The sequence below is a fragment of the Salvelinus sp. IW2-2015 genome, linkage group LG16 (assembly GCF_002910315.2).
Source record: "Salvelinus sp. IW2-2015 linkage group LG16, ASM291031v2, whole genome shotgun sequence".
Classification (NCBI taxonomy): domain Eukaryota; kingdom Metazoa; phylum Chordata; class Actinopteri; order Salmoniformes; family Salmonidae; genus Salvelinus; species Salvelinus sp. IW2-2015.
The window spans coordinates 22,110,625-22,133,240 of NC_036856.1; the positions used below are offsets into that span (position 1 = coordinate 22,110,625).

Here is a 22,616-nt window from a genome sequence, read left to right on the forward strand (position 1 = left end):
GTAGGGCTAAGCAGGAATAGTCACTGAAAAACATATCCTATTTGTTTCTCACAATTTTCAATAACTATTCATCCTTAGCCCTACAAAGGGGGTAGGGGGGGGGTTCTGTGGTAAGCTGAGCTGTCAAAAACCCTGTTGTTGTTGCACTTTTTTGTATTTAGTGGCGAAAGTTATTTCATTTGCCCTCACTGACATTGAATTCAGTGACATTTTTTTWTTTWTTTTCAGTAATGATGGCAACTGCAATCTCCATCCGATTCCAACTTTAGTGACATTGTTTCTGCCACACATAATTTTCAGAGAGTTCCTCCCCAAAATCTGGGAATATACTTCTGTGTGACTGTATTGATTCCAGTGCTGATCCTTTCCTTGAAACCTCCTCACTCACCCCTCGTTCAATAAACGTGTTGGGAATTTGGCTTCACAAAAGCATGTTGGCCTATCCAACAGATAGTCAACAGGGCTTGATTTTCCCTCAATTTGGACTGAGAATGCTACAACATTTATCACTGATGGCGAGAGGGGGGGCACTAGAGAGAGAGCGGTAGACCCTGTTTGGTGGTCTATTCTATCACAGCTAGGCTGCAGAATGAATGACACAAGGCATTGACCCGTTACTATCTCAAATTTCTAGGTAAAATCTAGATCTGTAGCTAGATAATCTTCTGTGCCGAAAATGGCCTCCGTACCACACAGGTAATACAGTATATGGTCCATTTATCTAGAGAAATTTAGTTATCTTTGATTTGTTCACCATGTCAGTAGACTGACAGGCTTGCGCCGCCTGGGTTGAAGTCTACTGAAGGGTGAAATATGTCTTTAGAACAAAATAGAATGCATGATGACACAGACACATGCACACATGTTGGAGGAATTCAATTAAAGCACATAGATTGAAGTAGTGAAACTTCCTTAACCACATGAAAAGCGAACATGTACCCATCAAATGTAACTACTGTACACAGTATACTTGTCAGCTGCTACATACAGTATATGCCTTTGCTGAGGCGTATCATACCTACTGTATATCCATAGTGTCTAACCAGTTGAGAAAAAGGAGAAAGCTTGTGACAGATGGCTGACTCTGAATCTAGTAGTTTTGTCAGATATTCTGTCCAAGACAGTATACAGCGGAGACACACACTCAAGGTATAGATTCTGTGTTTGTAGGAAATGTGAATTACCTGTTCAGTTGCTTCTTGTCACTAGTGGATCCAATGTTCTGTGTAGTCAGTGGCAGACTGTACATGATTCTGTTAAACAGTGAGATGTACAAACAAGCAAACAAGCAATGCATCCCCAGTCTTTAGACAACAGGGTTGTCATGGTGCTGTGTCGGTGCAAGGATATAGAGTTACATGATACAGTGCATTCGGAAAGTATTCAGACTCCTTCCCTTTTTCACATCTTGTTATATTACAGCCTTATTCTAAAATTGATTAAATACTTTTTCCCCCTCATCAATCTACAGAAAATACCCCATAATGACAAAGCGAAAACAGGTTTTTTATATTTTTGCAAATATATTATAAATAAAAAACAGATACCTTATTTACATAAGTATAAAGACCCTTTGCTATTAGACTRGAAATTGAGCTCAGGTGCATCCTGTTTCCATTGATCAAAGAGCTTGAGAGGATCTGCAGAAAAGAATGGGAGAAACTCCCCAGATACAGGTGTGCCAAGCTTATAGCGTCATACCCAAGAAGACTCAAGGTTGTAATCGCTGCCAAAGGTGCTTCAACATAGTACTAAGTAAAGGGTCTGAATACTTATGTAAATGTCATATTTCCGTTTTTAATTTTTAATACATTTGCAAAAAAATCGAAAAAAAACTGTTTTTGCTTTGTCATTATGGGGTATTTTGTGTAGATTGATGAGGGGAAATAATATCATAAATTTTAGAATAAGGCTGTAACGTATCAAAATGTTGAAAAAGTCAAGGTGTCTGAATACTTTCCAAATGCACTGTATATGTTTTATATTAGAATTCTTTCAATATGTCTCTGGTGTAAGGACCATTTATATGTAATAGAAAGCAATTTGGCTTTGTCCTCTATTTCCTGTGTTACATATTGTCGACTCGTTTGTTTTCATTTGAGGACAGAAATAATACTGTATGTTGAGATGTCACACAGTACACTTGTCAACCAACATGAAAGAGACGGAAAATACCCAATTAATACGCTCTCAATGTCTGTCTCTCTATATCTATATTACTCTCATATTTTATTATCTCCTCCTCTTTCTCTCTATCAGGTGCTGGGCTGTTTTGGAGATCGTCCCCCAGATGTCAGTTCAGAGGGTTATGGAGGAAGGTGTGGTGAACACTACCAGTGGTGTCGTCTCTGAGTCCTCTCCAACAGCCTACACCATGGTCTACTCTAACATCTCCCTGGAGGAGTGCGTACAGTACTCTATTTCATACACTCTTTTCTGCAGATTCTCTCACAGACCCAATAACTTCAAAGAGTTACAGTTCATATAAGGAAATCAGTCAAGTGTAATAAATTAATTAGGTGCATCGATAAAATGCAATTGTGTTTGTTGTCCGTAGCTTATGCCTGCCCATACCATAACCGCACCTCCACCATGGGGCACTCTGTTCACAACGTTTACCTCAGCAAACCGCTCGCCCACACGACGCCTTACACTCATTCTGCCATCTGCTTTGTACAGTTGAAAGCGGGATTCAACACACTTCTCCAGCATGCCAGTGGCCATCAAAGTTGAGCATTTGCCCACTGAAGTAGTGAGGACGACGAGCACGCAAATGAGCTTCACTGACACGTTTCTGACAGTTTGTGCAGAAATTCCGGATGTGGAGGTCCTGGGCTGACATGGTTACATGTGGTCTGCGGTTGTGAGGCCGGCTGGACCTACCAGATTCTGAAAAACGACATTATAGGCGGCTTATGGTAGATAAATTAGCATTCAATGATCTGGCAACAGCTCTGGTGGAGATTCCTGCAGTCAACATGCCAATTGCATGCTCCCTCAAAACTTGACCCCTCTGTGGCATTGTGTTGTGTGACATAACTGCACATTTTAGAGTGGCCTTTTATTGTCAACCAGCACAAGGTGCACCTGTGTAATGATCATGCTGTTTAATCAGCTTCTTGATATGCGGATGGATTATCTTGGCAAAGGAGAAATACTCACTAACAGGGATTTAAACACATTTGTGCACAACATTTAAGCTTTTGTGCATATGGAACATTTCTGGGATCTTTTATTTCAGCTCATGAAACATGGGACCAACACTTTACATGTTGCTTTATATTTTTGTTCAGAATATAATAGTGTGTCCCTGTGTGGTGTAGTGTATAGTACCACTTACCAGCCTCTCTAAGGAAAGTTGGTTAAATACAAATAGCAGCATCTGTTTCACCGTTCACACACTACTTTATTACATTCTCTAACGTGCTATTAGAGCCTTTGACGAGCATCCCTTTGCTTCTTTCACTATAAAAAGATTGTCAATGGTTCTTGATTTCTGAAATATTATGAAATTACGAAACAATTCTTCCAAGTGTATTACTTTTATTTTATTTTGAAGGGAACACTTCTAGGGTACACAGTAGATTTTTGTAGATAGAAGGAGCTCTTTGGTAAAAGGGTTAAATTGGTCATCAAAAGGAAAGGAGGACCAAGACACCTTTCATATAATTAAAATGCCTTTATTTGTATGGGCATGTTCAATGGAACAAAGATTTTAAAACTCTGTATTTCAGATGAAGGCCATGCTGCCAAATTGAGTTTTAAAATCTTTGTTCCATTGAAATTGCAATACAAATAAAGGCATTTTAATTGTATGAAAAGTGCCTTGGTCTTCCTTGCTTTTTATATCCTTTTTTAAATTTTAATTTGATTTCCATGGAAACTGTGATGATAGTTTAATACTGCATAGTCTTGGTGCATTTTCTCCCCTGGTAACTTGTGTGGCCAGGCCTGGGTTTGTGGCAGTTTGCACCAAGACATAAATTAGGCAATGAAAACAAGTTAAGCAGAAAGAGAGTGTACACAGAATGTTTTTGTTTCTGTATTCTTCCTCTCTTCATGGTTGAAGGCATAAGATGTGATGTGCCCAGTCGACTTCTTCTAGTTCCTCAGGCTCGATGATTCAGCCAGCTCTCTGACACTCAAGCCATTTTACAATCCATACAGGGTTGTATGTATTTATATTCTTAAGTCCTGCTTTCATCTATATATGAGAGCATGTGGGCAGATGGCTGGATGTATTATATATCAGGCAAGATTAAGATTAATTATTCAGTGTTGTTTGTGTAAGGTTGGGGAATAGCACACCCCTGGGGTTGGTTGGAGACCAAGTGTCAGGGTTTGCCTCAGAGGTAAAAGATAATGAGGAAATGTATTCCCCTCCAGTCCTGCTTCATTTCCACTGACTGTCAATGCTCTGGTGGAAAGTCCCCAACAACATTACATTCAAAGTAGGGGAATTCTCACAACCAATCCACACACCAATGCTGTAACATGCAAGCAGCTTGTACTAACTTAAAACTAGCAGTCAATTGGTAAAGAGAAGGGATTTACATGTATAGAGCACTGCTTGTCTGGTAAAGTTAATGTAAAGCAAAGTGGCTCAAGAGTATTGTTTGAAGTCATGATATCGCTACTGTCTATTTATGCATAGGTCATGCATAGGTCAAAGACAGGGCCTCTTATACGTAAACACTCACAAACATGTCAATAGTATAAAATCAGTTGTATCAATTCAGTTGTAAAGGGAGGTTTTAACAGGAACCCCACCTGTATGGTATTCTGCCATTTGGATCATGTTGACTTGCAAAACTGTTATTTTCAATATAATAACTATATTCAATATAATTAATTTATTTCTCAGTCAAATGTATTGTTCATCAGTCATCCATTTGAAAAGTTTTGTTTGTATTTTTGCTCAAAATGGCTCTGAATGCTATTGACAGGTGTCTTATGCTCTGTAGCATGTTGGTATTGGTGCTTACAGAGAGCAACAGTGCCCCCTAAAGGCCAGTGTCTGCCAATCACTGTAATGAGGATCAGCTATTCTTACACCARGCAAACAGTCTGCTAGCACATGGAGAACACGCAATAAAACAACTGGAATCATAACTGTCTATATTTACCAAGCAGATGCACTTTTCCCTGTGTGTATGTGTGGAGGTAGCGGTGATCCAAATGTTGTTTTGATTGTCCTTGACATCTCAGTGGCAATATTAAAGATCCAGCTGTTTGTTACAAATCAACAGCATGTCATATGGTGTGTATCTGTGTTTATGAGTGGCTTTAAAGCATAAGTACAGTAGTAGTTAAATTCAGGCCTGTTTGTTGTATTGTGTGTTTTTCCCTGACAGCTTGGACAGTGTTTTGACGAAATTTCAACCCTTAGCCCTAAATCTACCATCCCTCTCTGCTACCATGTCTCCAACACCCCCTACCCTTAGCCTCACATCATCCTGCCTCTAGGAGGGTAATGAAGAGAAAGGCTTCCCTGATGGGGAGAGAATGTTTAGCAGGATTTACTTACCTTTGCAGAGGGATTTGAAAGGATTACATCCCCACATCTTCACCCAAATTGTTTTTCTACTTCAAGGTCATGGAGTGATTGTTGTACTCAGCTCCTGAAGTGCAGAACTGCAGTAGCTCATGAGGCTGGGACTCGGCAGACAGACATGGCTTTATGATAGCGTAGGCAGAACTAAATATCCAATGTTGTTGACATACCCAGCCTGCTTATTAAGGCCCAAACACTGATTGTTTCTGTCAGCAGAAGTGCGCCCACATTTGGTTTTGCTTATTCCACAGAAAATTTGACAAAGACTTGGGGGACAAAACCACGAGGGTATCTGGGCTCGATTGAAAATGTGGGCCATCCAATTTCTTAGCAAAGCTGTGGAACGATTTGAAAATTGGAGGTCAGACACGGAACGTTTCACACAATCCGGGGCGAGGGAGACAGCGGCTCCAGAGGCGTCCTGAGAAAGAAATAATTAAAGCCGGAGAAATTCATTTGCACCGGAGTCACAGGAAGTCATGGAGGATGTCATCATATCCTAAGTACACTATATATACAAAAGTATGTGGACACCCCTTCAAATTAGTGGATTCTGCTATTTCAGTCACACCCATTGCTGACAGGTATAAAATCGAGCACACAGTCATGAAATCTCCATAGACAAATATTGACAGTAGAATGGCCTTACTGAAGAGCTCAGTGACTTTCAACGTGGCACCTTCACAGGATGCCACCTTTCCAACAAGTCAGTTCATCAAATTTCTGCCCTGCTTGAGCTTCCCCTGTCAACTCTAAGTGCTGTTATTGTGAAGTGGAAACGTCTAGGAGCAACAAGAGCTCAGCTGCGAAGTCGTAGGCCCACAAGCTCACAGAATGGGACTGACGAGTGCTGAAGCGCGCAGCGCGTAAACATTTTCTGTCCTCGGTTGCAACCTCAGCACAAGAACTGTTCATCTGGAGCGTCATGAAATGGGTTTTTCCATAGTTCCAATGAAGGGTAATCTTAGCGCTACAGCATCCAATGACATTCTAGACTATTCTGTGCTTCCAACTTTGTGGCAACAGTTTGAGGAATGCCGTTTCCTGTTTCAGCATGACAATGCCCACATGCACAAAGCGAGGTCCATATAGAAATGGTTTGTCGAGATCGGTGTGGAAGAACTTGACTGGCATGCACAGAGCCCTGACCTCAACCCCATCAAAAACATTTGGGATGAATTGGAACGCCGACTGCAATTCAGGCCTAATAGCCCAACATCAGTGCCCTACCTCACTAATGCTCTTGTGGCTGAATGGAAGCAAGCCTCTGCCACAATGTTCCAACATCTAGTGGAAAGCCTTCCCAGAAGAGTGGAGGCTGTTATAGCAGGAAAGGGGGGACCAACTCCATATTAATGCCCATGATTTTGAAATGAGCTGTGCGACGAGCAGGTGTCCACGTACTATTGGTCATGTAGTGTATTACCTGTCTCGCTCACAAGAGCCCTAGTTAAATGTTTTAAGCATCTCACTGAGAGAAACTTAGGATTTTCTCTTCAATTTAATCTAAAAGAGACACATACTTTAGCTGACACGGCTAATAAATGGGTGGAGGGATTGTGTGTGTGACTAAGACCTATTCAGTAGAAATGTACAGTCCTCAACAATTGACAGTGGCCATACAGCACTCCTTACCTTTGACATAGCTGCTAAGAAAAATGGACTACAATTACAATAAAAGCACAGTAATTCATAGTTTTACCACATATTGTATTGAATTTGGTATATTTAGACCAATGTTTCTAGTTTCTTCTCAACATAATCTCCCCAATGATTTAAATAGCCTGCAACCTACTGTTAGAAATATTTTGTGCGTACTGTAACTGCTCCAAATAAAGATACATCCCTGAGAATATGGCCTTCTGGCTACCAAGAAAATCTATTTGCATTTCAAAGACACAAAGCGGATAGCCAGAGGCGAAGACTTTATGAAACTTAACATGTGAAAAAGTGAATGGAGAATCACCCCACACAATCGCTATGGGCAGCTTGACACTTCCTGTGACTGTGTGCAAAACTACAAGTGAGATGTTGTACCTACTACTCCATAACAGGAGACACATTAGCCTGATTCAACTGATGTTGAATTATAGTGAAAATCCAGCCTGCTAAAAGCGAGTCCTTAGAAGCCATACAAAGCCTAATGATGTCGGAGCTCCCACGTATTATCTTAATACATGTAGCCCACCCTGAAGTATCTGTTTTAGTTTGTAACTAATTGAAATCCACAGAAATCACCAAAGCAATAGACAAAAGTATATCTAGGACAYCCTTCAGATGAGCTTTTGATCTATTTCCTCAGCCGATTCATTAGACAGACGGATGCTTTGTGCCCATTTCTCCCAAAGGTGAACCACTAATCAGTAGCTCTGCCACTGCAACTGTCTGGCAGTTTGTTTCAAGGGATGCAGATGTGTGCAGCCAACTGTAAAGAGGAATCAGCCTCCTCATCCTGGGAGCGCAATTATGTGGGGACAATGCACAAAAGAATTGTTTGCAGAGGAAAAGGGAGTAGAGCAGCACTGGTTACTGCTGTTTTACACCACACTCTTCAATGCCTTATTCTCCTGTGCAAGCAATATGAAGGCTGTAACACGTCAACACCAATGCCATTCTTTCCTGCAATTATATTTATTTCGGATTTTTAAGAGTTCAATTTCATAGCACAGCTGTCGATACACATAAGGAAACATAGGGATTAGTGCACAACTGAACCAATGACAAGTGTCTGGAAACTTTTTGACTGATCATTTGAGTGGAGATATTATTCATGACAAATCTCAATTCTGTTTTTTCTTCTTACAGGTCAGAGAAAGCAGGAGAGATTGCAACAATCCCACTGACAAAGGTAGGAGAGTTTACTCCCATCAGAGTTACTCAATATTCCCTGTTATTTAGAGACTGAATGTAAGGTCATGGACTGACATACTCAGCCTGTTATACATCATTATATGGTCTCCATAGAGGCACATTTTAAAGACTATAGTCTCTATCACATGTTTCTGGTCAAAACTAGTTCACTAAAACTGGTCATTGGTTGGATATTAATAAAGGTAACTGCCAAAATAAAGGAAACACCAACATAAAGTGTCTTAATAGGGCCACCACGAACCAGAACATCTTCAATGCACATTGGTATAAGTGTCTGGAACTGGGGAGATGCGATACCATTCTTCCACGAGAAATTCCATAATTTGGTGTTTTGTTGATGGTGGTGGAAAATGCTGTCTCAGGCGCCGCTCCAGAATATCCCATAAGTGTTGGATTGGGTTGACATCTGGTGACTGAGACGGCCATGGCATATGGTTTACATTGTTTTCATGCTCATCAAACCATTCAGTGACCACTCATGCCCTGTGGATGGAGGCATTGACATCCTATGGGGGCATAACRATGGTAGCCAAAATAATGGGCTGCCCAGAATTTGTATAGATATACCCTAAGCATGAAGCAATGTTTTAATTGCTTAATTAACTAAGGAACCACAACTGTGTGGAAGCACCTGCTTTCAATATAATTTGTATCCCTCAAGTGTGTCAATTATTTTGGCAGTTACTTTATGTACAGTTGTTAAGGTACTGTATGTGAATAGCTTGAAGTGGACCACCCTCTAGTTGTTTTTTTATGGGTGCCATTACCTCAAAGCAAAGAAAATAAATATTTTTCATAGCACCTCAGGTAGCCACTAAGTTTTACTCCAAAATACATCATTATCGATAATAAGGATACTCCGGTGTTATAAATGTGCCAAATCACATTGTAAACAGTGTGGGGGGTAAAGAAGTTGAATTAAAGGTATAATCATCAATCTCTTTAGGGGTCTATAGAAAGTGAATAAGAAAAGTATAATTATGACAAGAGGCAAGCAAAGCAGACCACTCAGCCAGACTCCTGCATTTATCCCCCTTACACTTGGTGTCTTGACAACAAACAAGAACACCTTTCCTCCGGTTTTGTACTTTGAAGAAATGCAATATGTTTGTTTGAAATGTACTGTAGACGACGAGCAGAAGAAACTGTAGTAAACTGTTAATACATGTGTGGTACTATAAGAACACCAATGGCTTGGTGGTGTTCCTCTCACAAACATGTATCAGTGTGCAAATAGAATGTCAACCAAGCAAAATGGCTTTTTGTAGAAATACACAATAGTATTGTAGCACCAATTGTAARATTTAAATGGCTTTATAGTTGTAATATCACAGTGCACCTGCAACATTCCAAGGGCAATATATTGTTAAAAGGGGGGAGATGGGGTGGGGAAGAGAAACAGAATGCTTGTCTAGTAACGCTTGGAATGAGATGAGTGCACAGATAGCATGGTAGTCTTCCACAGAGAACACATACACATGAGAGAGAGGTGTTTTCTGTGGCAGTTCAAGCATAAAAAACATGTATTTTTCTGTGTCATCCCAGTGGCCTGTTTTCTAAACATCATCACAGAGGGAGAAGAGATGTGAATCACACATGAATAATGTATGCATCTTTCCAAATATTGTCAAGTACACTAGAACCCTTTAATTTGCTTGAGCTTTAAGCTCTACTGAAATTGACCTTTTCCCACTCTCCTATACAGCCAGTGAAAAGACCTATGGGATGTACCTGTATTTCCTATAGGACCTATGGGATGTACCTGTATTTCCTATAGGACCTATGGGATGTACCTGTATTTCCTATAGGACCNTACCTGTATTTCCTATAGGACCTATGGGATGTACCTGTATTTCCTATAGGCCCTATGGGATGTACCTGTATTTCCTATAGGACCTATGGGATGTAGAAATTATATCATTTATTCAGCTTGTGGCTCAGGAGATATGAGTAGTAAAGCCAGTGACTTTGACTTTGAAGGTTACTATTGAAAAGCTTACATTGCGCATGCAAACATGCCATGATCAATTGTCTCTGTGTGTCATTTAGTGCTTTGTGATAATATGAAACGTAAACCCATCATCCACATTATTATCTCCCCGCGTCTGCAAACAACAACAACACCAGAAGGAAAGTCAGAGAGACAGCTTGTCTCCCAGATCTGGGCTTTGGGATAAAGAATGAATTATTCATCATCGTTTTTTTCTGTCGCATAATACTTAACATTCCTTTCCTGTCTGTTGAGAGAAACTTCCCTGTGCTTGCAGCGTGCTCACTGCTGTACCCGTTGGTAAACAGAGGTTTTGATACAGTCACGTTGGGTTCATCAGGGTGAGGATCCTTTCCACTAGTTGTGTTGCTCTGTCATCCAACTCCACCTCATGGCCAGACCGCAGCCTGCAGCTAAATGATGATGTATTACCCTGTCCCCCAGAGATGAGAGGTCTCCTTTCACTCTCATGGATGAAGCAGTCAAGCACTCTACAGCCTAATTACATAACCTTCAACTGGACAGACATTTAAATACCATCTGACTGGATACTCTGATGGAATAGATTCTACTCAGGTTACCAGTGACTGCATAAGCCCTTTTTTGTTATGTGAGACAAACGTTTGTCAGCAATCTTTGGTTTAATCATTGTTGCTGTTTATTCATGATTATGAATCCTGATTTACTGCTGTATATCTATATGACACTACATGTCTTCTAATGTCTCACCATCACTTTGTTTCTACCTAATGTGGAACAAAAATGTCATGCAATCAGTTTATCTGCAGGGGTTGAACCTGTCTAGCAGAGTCTGACCTGAGCTAACCTCACAGCAGTGTGGCCTGCTATGAGGTGGGGTTGTGAAGGGGTTAGCGCTGTGTAGTGTATGGTTCAGGGTGGATTGACACTAATGTCAGGAGGCTGATCTGAACCCTGAACCTGTTAGTGGTGGTGGGGCAGTACTGTATGCTGACTTCATAATTAACCTGCTCCTAATCCTTCCCCAGTGGTTCTTTATCTGCCCAGCCTCACTTAGATTCTCCCTATACTCCTCTGGACAATACAGCAGATCAATGTGAAAGTTTGAGACAGTGTGTGCGTACATGCGCTCATGTACATGTGTGTGTGTGAACAGTGTCTGTGTATGTTTCTGTCTGTGTGAGTGCATGCGTGGGTTACTTTGCCAGCATACTCAACCTGCCACCGTACCCATGGGGATTAAGTGGCAACTCACAATAGCGGAGAGCTGTATGAGTGACAGCTGTAACTCAGCCTCTCTGGGGAGAGATCGGGATCCAGCTCCCCAGACCACTGGTCCTGTCATCACACAGCCTCCTTCCCTCAGCAGCACACAGGGCTTAGTGTTGCCTCACATTATTCACTGCTACAGTAATCCTCATGCACTTCTCCTGAGGTGGATACCAGGCTTTATTGAAATTATGAATTGTTTCAATGTGTTGCTACTGCGCATAGCTTTGTGAATATATCTARTGTACTGTATGTTTTATGGATGTCTGAGGAGGCTACATGTTTTCATGCTGCCACCTCTTGCTGACTCTYTGATATCACTTGGCCTGGTCAGGCTCACAGAGCGGGGTAGGGCAAATATGTGGAATATGACACGCTATTATCCATTTTAACAAACATGCTGGGCGTGTTCCATCTGCAAAACAATTAAGCCAATTTAACCTCCGCAGCCTGTATGATAATGGGACTGCATTGAGATTGTCTCTAGCCCAGTGCGGTCCCTGTGCCTGTTGTTTCCACTGATTCTCTTTCCCCCTCCAATGTCTCTAAGTGCAGTGAGTCGGAACAGGGCGAGATAATAGGTTATGATGGTGATGTGCTGGTTTGATGTGATCAGGATATGTTTTGAATCATTTACAGTGGAACTGCTCAGATAAACCAGTAATGACTTCCTGGGGCTCTAATGAAAACATGCAGCAATTACTTTACCTAGGGTTTGGCTAATGTGCTAATTGGTACACTTGGTGGGTACTAAGTGTATAGCACAATAGCACTGAACTGGCTTACATAAACAGAGCCATTTAACACCCTCCACTTTGACGGTTCTGTTCTTGTGATTTGTCAACCCATATGTACCTGTCACTCTTGTCTGATTATTAATGATGGTAGCTAGTTGATGATGAAAACAATGTTCAGTAGTAGTTAAGTCCTCTCCTACACCTTATGAATATTGATTGGTGGGAAGAAATGTATATGGTGCCAAAGAAAATGTAAAACACCAACGGCTCGAGCTAACAGCTGTCAGAAGGCTGCCCCCATAAGGCATCTTWAGAGAGGTTTCTTGTAAAAGCTTTCACAGAGTGGGATTCTGGCGATGAACAAGTATCTGGCTTCCTGCTTAGGTTATATTCTTTGCGGAGGATTGTAGCATACTACTATAGCTGTTCAAGTTGTGTGTCCTCATCATTGATCATTGTAGAACATGTTCCAGTTTTGTCAAAGTAATTTGATTCATACTTTGGATCAAAACTCAACCAAATGTGTATCAACTTGGGAGTTAAATCATGTCAGTCAAGGTGCTGTAGGAAGCATTTCTTAAAAACCCGAGCAGTTTAGTAGTGAAATGAAGGCCCTCCCACTGGGCACACATTGGTTGAATCAATGTTGTTTCCACGTCATTTCAATGACATGACGTTGAACCAACGTGGAATAGACGTTAAATTGACGTCTGTGCCCAGTGGGCTGTCTGTCTTCATGAAGGCCTTTTCCCCAAGCAGCTCATCTTTAAACATTTCCAATGAAGTCTTCACATTACCGAGTCCATTATCCACCATTTCAATGTTTTCTTTCCCACTTTAGGACTAATTCTAAAGCAGAACAACCACATTGATAATCAAAGCGCGTTCTCTTCACTTTCAAACTTGAAAGGGAGCTGGGGAGAACTTTGAAGTGCACTCATGGGCCTGAGTTGCCTGAACTTTGGTTCTCCCCCACTCACATAGATCAGCCGTACATCAACCCACCACCAACCCCCTGCAGCGCCTCTGCTGTAAACCACTAGATCAGGCCAGAGTGACGCCAGCACAGAGGTCATCTGCTCCCAGATCAAGCTGCACCAGGACCCTCTCTGTTAGGGGGAAAACACGCCATCCCACCTGCCAAATAAATCACAGCAGAGTTCAACAAAGCTTTTGATTTACTGAATGCACACAGTGGTATTTAGTAACAATACAAGTCATTGATTCGAATCACTGTGGTGCCAACCTTGATGTATATGTAATTACGGATGATTGAGTGTCTGAAGCCGCAAAATATGGGAAGGGATTATGCAAATTATTGCGTAAGAGAAGCCTAATGAGATTTTCCAACGCTGAAGGCGACAGCAGGAGGTATGATGGGACCTGTCATCATCTGTTATGACATAGCCATAGGAAATGTTGTTGTTTAGGTTCAAGCAGGATGTTTCCACCATCATCAGAGGAGAAGTCAAGTCAATAACTCAACCGAATAGAAAGACCATGTTTGGGCTCGCAACACCAGTGACATGTGGTTAAGGTTTTAGGATTTCAACTATACAACTGTAGGATTTTAGCTACACAAATTGACAGCTGTCATCAGGCACTTTCCCCAAAATGTTGTTATTTCATGATGTGTTCATAGGGCCTTAAAGTAGCCTAGATTAATATTTCAGGTAATTATTTGAATTCATCAATGCAGTATGTGATTTACAAATAAGTGTTGACAGCTGAAACTCGATTTGTAGATTGACAAAACGGACAGAATAAATCCAAGGAAAGATTTTTTGAAGTCTTGACATTCCCTGAGCATCTATTACTTACAGCACTGTGGTCTGTGGCTCTGGTCTATCTGTTTTATATGTGCAGATGCTTTATAGTTTTCCCGTAGCTTCTACCTTATTTATCTCACCTTAAAAGTGATCCAGTGTGCTGCTGATTGAAAACAGCTTGAGAGATCCCAGCTAGTTGCTGTTCTTTAAGGCCTTCTTTCATGCTGAGATTGTTTTGGTTCCCATGGAAACCATGCCATATTAAATAGCGTAGCACAATGTGCTTGATTTCTTTTTGTGAGAAAATACAGGTCTTTAGTTTGATCAGGTGGACAGTTTCTGACTAGACAGTGGTCTTCCTCATCACCTAAGGAACGTTTCAAGGCCAGTAAAGATTGACTTGTCATGAATGTGTATTGTGTATTTTGATGAAGGTTAGAACAGTATAGCTATTATTTCAATCTAGATTACCTGAGTAATGCAGCAATGTACAGGTAAGTGCCAAAATAAAGGAAGCACTTGAGTAAATGAGGGATACAAAGTATATTGAAAACAGGTGCTTCAACACAGGTGTGGTTCGATTAGTTAATTATGCAATTAACATCCCATGCTTAGGTTCATATATATGGGAGATTATAGAGTGGCGCCTGAGACAGCATTTTCCAACACCATCAACAAAACACCAAATTATGGAATTTCTCGTGGAAGAATGTTGTTATATTGAAGCTGTTCTAGTAGCTCAGTTACCCAATGCCCTATTAAGACACTATGTTGGTGTTTCCTTAATTTTGGCAGTTACCTGTAGGTGATATGAAACTAATGGCTTTTGACGTCGACAGCTAAATCGAAAGAAGACCCTCATCAGCAAGACGCACAGTGTGTTCTTTCTCAAAAGGTTATCTCAGTCTTGGTTAGGGAAATATATCTGAGCTACACAGCCTTTGGGCTTGTCTGAGGCAGGGAGAAGCAGATCCACTGTCTTTTCAAGACGACTGGCGAGCATTTACGCAGAGTTATGAAGAGGCCTGAGTCGAGGTATAACTTTGTCTGCATCTCTGTTACTGGAGGCACTGCAGAAGTGGGTTATGTGGTATTTATGGTTTCAAGATCCTTAATTTCACCTACATTGCCATTTGTCAGAGAGCCACATCTTCCATATTCTGGCAACACCTCATGGGCTTTCCATTTTTGGAACTTGTCCTCAAGCAAAATTCACTCTGATTAATCCCCAGATGAAATTTGGGAGGACTATTCAACTTTTCGCTTCCAACAGATCTATCTTATTTTGGGTCCATTTTACTCTAGAACCATAGTCTACACATGGCAGATATATTCCTTATCTCCCACTGAGCTGGGATGCTCAACCATTTCACTTATATCACAGAGGAGTGATAGTAATGTAGACCGCAAAGGCTGTCTGAGGCGGTTTGATGTGCAGTCCATGAACAAATGTAAGCTTTGCTCAGAGTAGCCTACCCCAAATTCATAGTCATGTGAGAAACTAAGGGGCAAGGTTTACTTACTTCTAATCAAGTGAAGACATCATTTTATGTTCAATCTTTGGCTACAGTTGCATTTTGTAAATGTCACGTTATCACAAGGAATCTTGAGAAACTTATTCAAGTGTTCTATTTCCCAACTCATTTAAGGTGTTTTTAATGCTCTGGTTTCTATCTATACTTTAGTGTAGTGTTTCCCAAACTCGGTCCTGGGGCCCCCCTGGGTGCACGTTTTGGTTTTTGCCCTAGTGCTACACAGCTGATTGAAATAACCAACTCACCATCACGCTTTGATTATTTGAATCAGCTCTGTAGTGCTAGGACAAAAACCAAAACATGCACCCAGGGCAGGAGGGGATGGGAGGGTTGGAAACTATGCCTTAGTGGACGCTTTACACCCTAGTCTGAGACAATGCATATTAAAATGACCTTTCCGAATGTGATGCTTCTCAAATATGAATATAATTTCACTCCTCTCGAGAGATCAGCAGTTATAAAGCTCCTGCATGATATTTTTGGAAACATCCTAAGCACTCACTTTTGTGAAGTTATAAAGTCATTTGATGTAGTTCAGAAGCTGACATAAATGATGCATCCACAGTCAATCTGGTGTAATAGGTGATCCTGTTGGTCTTTTCATTGCCAGTGTGGCCTCTACACTAAAAGTTACAGGTCACACTTCCCAGTTTAATGTCTCCACCACAACATTTACAGTACTTGGTTTTCCTCAAACTTCTGGATAGTCTGCTAATGCCATAGTTTTAACAATACCTAACATCATTGAGATTTTTTGGGACCATGTGAGAAGAGGCATGTTTTTAAGGCTGCTGCAATGTCTTGTCTTAATTGAGATAGGGTCAGTTTATCCCTGGTTAGGGTCAGTTTATCCCTGGTTAGGGTCAGTTTATCCCTGGTTAGGGTCAGTTTWTCCCTGGTTAGGGTCAGTTTWTCCCTGGTTAGGGTCAGTTTTTCCCTGGTTAGGGTCAGTTTWTCCCTGGTTAGGGTCAGTTTATCCCTGGTTAGGGTCAGTTTATCCCTGGTTAGGGTCAGTTTATCCCTGGTTAGGGTCAGTTGCTTATTTAACAAACAGCCTTTGTTTTACAGACACTGGATTTGGTATGTCAATTGTTTCTGAGAATCAACTATTTTCTCTGTCTAATACTGTATGTTTTTAGAATTCCTGGGTGTAAGGGTTTCCTGTCTGGGCAAAAGAAAGCCGGCCATTGAACAATAATCTGGCCAGCAGTGTGCCTTGGGGCATGCAGTGAGACACTGCCATGAGCAAGAAAATGTGTGATCTAATTTAGGGCCAGCGAGGCGTTCAATCTTCCCTCTGCGGACTGTTGGCACTCCACACCATTCAGTTTGTCTTTGTTTTGGAGAATGCTGCTTTCACTGCTGTTCAAAATGTATTCTGTCCATGCCATCAGGGTCAAACCCAGCAGGAGATGCCATGCAACAGTTTATTCTGCTTCCCTGTCCCTGATGGTTTAAATCCATTTGTGTTTGTTTGTGAGGCTGAGATTCTGTGAACTCATGAATCACAACATTGAAGAAAAGGCTAAGAGCAGGCCATGTTGTTTATGGTCTCCTTTGAGCTTCTTTAGATGATCAAATGTACTGTACTTTATTGTACTGTATTGGTCAGACGTCCTTGCATGGTTTTATGATGGGACATAAACCTACTACCTTGCGACATTCGCTCTTCCACCCTCCACAATGCCAGGAAATTACATAAAATATGGACAAGACTTCATACCATGTTTTGGTATGTAAATGTTTTGGTATGTAAATGTATGGGCACTGATGCTCTAAATGATTGAAATCATAATACTTTGCAGATCAACTGATCAAACTGACTGAAAGTGTTACTCTATGCCTCTTAAGCATACATCCTGTATACAAATGTACAGTATGCATCATGGTGTGGGAGAGAGGGAGGAAGAAAACCTGCATTACTATTATTGTTATAGACATTTTCAGAAACCCAGAACCCTGTCTTTCAACTCAGTCTGCTCAGTGCCTGGAGGGCTGCTTCTAAAGATCAGAGCTGTTCCTTATCGCCCAAACACACTTTCTGTTTTAGCCTGTAATGCTATAACACAATGTGTCCCTGAAGTGAAGCGTGGCCTTTCAAACATCACCTTGGAGTAGATGTGAAGAGTGGCTCATTGTGGCCCGCAGCTCTCTGCTCTGTTTTATCCAGGGCAAGGTGAAGGAAGAGCAGACTGGCTTTGAATATTAACCTTATTCTTAGTCTAGTCCATGTACTACTGCCATTTTAAAGATAGCAGTAAGCGCTAGCTGATGACAGGTTGACGTTTATTGTCATGAATCTTGCCCTGGAGGCAGAACTGAGCGATTTCCGCTAGATGTACCAGCTGCTAAATAGTTAGTTAAATAGTTAACCTACTYTATAGAGTACGACAGTATGAGTCATAATACCCATAAAATCTAGTGGTCAAACATGGAAATGGTTCCAATCGTTTTCCACTATCCATTCATTTAAGAAACACCTAAAATAAGTGCTGTGTTTCGTGAAGGCTTACCCTGGGGTGACATTTTGATAACCGTGTAAATCTCTCTGYGACAAGGTGACTTTTCTCAATATATTGGCCTGTAACACCTCTAATGTGGAGCTCTATAGCAAACCGGACTATCTGCATTGATCCTTTTTGCGCTAACATGTTGCTGTTACTGTTTATTATATAGTCTGTTGCCTAGTCACTTTATCCCCATCTATATGTACATATCTACCTCAATTACCTCGTACCCCTGCACATTGACTCGGTACTGGTACACTATGTATATAGCCATTGTTTTATTATTATTATTATTATTATTTATCTTTTTTTCTCTCTGTATTGTTGGGAAGGGCCCATAAGTAAGCATTTCACTGTTAGTCTACACCCATTGTTTACAAAGCATGTGACAAATACAATTTGATAATTTGCAAAGACAAAATTGTCTATATTTAAAAAAAAATCTGAAAACAAAAATTAACTTTTTGGTCTTTATTAAGATTAGGTTAGGCATTAGGGTTAGCAGTGTGGTTAAAATCTGATTTTATGACTTTGTAGATGTGCCAGCAAGTGACTACTTTGCAGAGCTGCCTCCAGGGCAAGATTCATGACAATAAATGCTTGCTAGCTGATGTGGAACGTATCAAGCCAGATCATATAGGATGGGTAGGGGTTGAGGCCTGCACTGTAAGGTCCTTATCATATCACCACTTATCAGGGATTTGGATTAGGGGAGTATTGTCTGTGGAATCAACCTGTGATTTTGACATTATTGAACATACAATTTATTATTTTCCGATGTAATTTCATATGTACAGTATTATACAGCTAAATGCCAAAATAAAGGAAACACCAACATAGTGTCTAAATAGGTCATTGGGCCACCACGAGCCAGAACAGCTTCAATACACCTTGGCATAGATTCTACAAGTGTCTGAAACTCTATTTGAGAGATGCAACACCATTCTTCCATGAGAAATTCCATCATTTGGTGTTCTATTGCCAGTGGTAGAAAATGCTGTCTCAGGCTCTCCTCAAGAATCTCCCATAAGTGTTCAATTGGGTTGAGATCTGGTGACGCATGCACTATGCTTCTTTGAGACCCCTCTTTCAAAGTCACTGAGATCTCTTCTTCTTGCCATGGTAGCCWACTGGGCATTTTTATACATGACCCTAAGCATGATGGGATGTTAATTGTTTGATTAACTCAGGAACCACACCTGTGTGAAAGCACCTGCTTTCAATATACTTTGTATCCCTCYTTTACTTAAGTGTTTCCTTTAGTTTGGCAGTTACCTGTAGATTTCTTCATGAACATCTTTAGTGTCATCTAGTGGTGCTTGGTTCAAACTGCATGTTGTTTCTTTAGAATGTCTTCTGTATGCACACGCATATATGTACAATAACAAATTAAACTGGTAATATGTTTCACACAAAATTGAGTAAACAGAACCCTTACCTCATCCATCTCACCTATTAACTATGCATAATGTGTAGCTTGACTGGGTGTTTTGGATTTGCTGGGGTTAGATTTCAAGTAGAATTATACTCCAAAGTCCTCTTGGTGTTACTGACATTTTGTTGATCCTTGAATAGTGCTTGCTGAACAACAAATGTGTACAGCACTTGCTAGGTCTAAAAAGGGATGTTTTTGTTATGTTTCTAGTCTGCAAAGTACATATTCAAACTTTTAGTTGTCTCCTATGATGTTGGAACATTGTGTCATTTTATTTTAAGTGCTTTTCAAMACAACCATAGTTACTTTACATACATAAGATAATCAGCAGGATAAAAAGCAATACAATCACACATTAAATTGAGTAGCTATATAAAAGTTCACTAAACATGAGACTGACCAAGGAGAACACTACACATGATGACAGACTAACCATGATAACAGACTAACCAGGGAGAACACTAAACATGATAACGGACTAACCAGGGAGAACACTAAACATGATAACAGACTAACCAGGGAGAACACTAAACATGATAACAGACTAACCAGGGAGAACACTTGTCAAGGCTGTTGAAGGAAGAGGACCAAGGTGCAGCGTGGTGAGCGTACATATTCCTTTATTATTGGAAATGCCGACAAAAACAATAAACACTACAAAACAAACTGTGAAGCTAAAGGCTATGTGCCATAAACAAAATCAGCCTCCCACAAAGACAGGTGGGAAAAAGGGCTACCTAAGTATGGTTCTCAATCAGAGACAACGATAGACAGCTGTCCCTGATTGAGAACCATACCCGGCCAAAACATAGAAATACAAATAGAACATAGAATGCCCACCCCAACTCACACCCTGACCAAACCAAAATAGAGACATAAAAAGGATCTAAGGTCAGGGCGTGACAGTACCCCCCCAAAGTTGCGGACTCCGGCCGCAAAACCTATAGGGGAGGGTCTGGGTGGGCATCTATCCGCGGTGGCGGGCTCAGGTGCGGGACGCAGGCCCCGCTCCACCACTGGCTCACCCCACTTTGGTGGCACCTCTGGTGCGGGGACCCTCGCTGCGGGCCCCGGACTGGAGAACGTCGCTGCGGGCCCCGGACTGGAGAACGTCGCTGGAGGCTCCGGACTGGAGAACGTCGCTGGGGGCTCCGGACTGGAGAACGTCGCTGGGGGCTCCGCGCCATGGATCGTCGCTGGAGGCTTCGGGCCATGGATCGTCACTGGAGGCTTCGCGCCATGGATCGTCACTGGAGGCTTCGTGCCATGGATCATCACTGGAGTGAGGAGACGTATGGGCAGTCTGGTACGTGGAGCTGCCACAGGGCTCACCAGGCTGGGGAGACATACAGGAGGATTAGTTCTGGGAGCAGGCACAGGACTCACCAGGCTGAAGAGACATACAGGAAGCCCTGTCCTTGGCAGAGGCACCGGATATACTGGGCCAAGGAGGCGCACTGGAGGTCTGGAGAGCAGGGCTGGCACAACCCGTTCTGGCTGGATGCTCACCCTAGCCCGGCAGATGCGGGGAGCTGGAATGTAGCGCACCGGGCTAAGAACGCYTACTGGAGACACKGTGCGCTCCACCGCATAACACGGTGCCTGACCAGTACGACGCTCGCCACGGTAAGCACGGGGAGTTGGCTCAGGTCTCCAACCTGACTCAGCCAAACTCCCCGTGTGACTCCCCCCATAATTTGTGGGGGGGCTGCCTCTTGGGCTTCCTTGCCAGCSGTGTTCCCTCGTAACGCTGCCGCTCTGCTTTCGCTGCCTCCAGTTCCTCCCGTGGACGGCGATACACCCCAGCCTGCCTCCAGGGTCCCTTACCGTCCAGGATTTCCTCCCATGTCCATGAATCCTGAACACGCTGCTCCTCCTTACCACGCTGCTTGGTCCGTTGGTGGTGGGAAGTTCTGTCACGGCTGTTGAAGGAAGAGGACCAAGGTGCAGCGTGGTGAGCGTACATATTCCTTTATTATTGGAAATGCCTACAAAAACAATAAACACTACAAAACAAACCGTGAAGCTAAAGGCTATGTGCCATAAACAAAYTCAGCCTCCGAAAAAGGGCTACCTAAGTATGGTTCTCAATCAGAGACAACGATAGACAGCTGTCCCTGATTGAGAACCCTACCCGGCCAAKACATAGAAATACAAATAATAGAACATAGAATACCCACCGCAACTCACACCCTGACCAAACCAAAATAGAGACATAAAAAGGATCTCTAAGGTCAAGGTGTGACAACACTAAACATGATGACAGACTGACCAGGGAGAACACTAAACATGATAACAGACTAACCAGGGAGAACACTACATTAAACATGATGACAGACTGACCAGGGAGAACACTAAACATGATGACAGACTAACCAGGGAGAACACTAAACATGATAACAGACTAACCAGAGAGAACACTAAACATGATAACAGACTAACCAGGGAGAACACTACACTAAACATCATGACAGACTTACCAGGGAGAACACTAAACATGCTGACAGACTTAACTAAGTGAATTAGACAGAGGATAAAAGCTAAGACAACAGAGAATCCAGGTAAGCCTGTGTGAAGAGGTGTGTCTTTAGTGTGGACTTGAATATGTGTTTGGATTGTGAGAGCCAGTACAAAATAATGACAGATCATAATGTAATTTRCTTTTTATTCTCTTTGTGTCAATATCCAACATCAATCCATTTGTGAATGGATGATTTAGATAGATGCCTATAGGTTACAGAACACTAACCACATGTCATGTTGTCACTCTACAGATAATCAGTCTGAAGTACCGTCACTACTCGTGGGTGGCAGAGCTGATCCAGATTTTTATTGCCATCAGTATAACAGTGTCCTTTCTGGTGATGGGATCTGCCATGAAGCACACAAGTATGTTCCCTCTCAATACATCTCTATCCTTGCTGTTCTCTATGCATGGCAATGTTCACTGAAGAGGGGGGAATGCATTTT

General features: G+C 41.8%; 1 protein-coding gene across 1 annotated transcript in view; it reads left to right on the forward strand.

Moving 5' to 3' along the window:
* Positions 1 to 22,616, forward strand: part of si:ch211-51h4.2 (uncharacterized) — a 114,363-nt gene that overhangs the window by 89,209 nt on the left and 2,538 nt on the right. Inside the window, exons 12-14 of the mRNA XM_024003621.2 lie at positions 2,260 to 2,403; positions 8,360 to 8,402; positions 22,421 to 22,535. Of these exons, the coding sequence (XP_023859389.1) occupies positions 2,260 to 2,403; positions 8,360 to 8,402; positions 22,421 to 22,535 (302 nt within the window). The remainder of the gene's footprint in view (positions 1 to 2,259; positions 2,404 to 8,359; positions 8,403 to 22,420; positions 22,536 to 22,616) is intronic.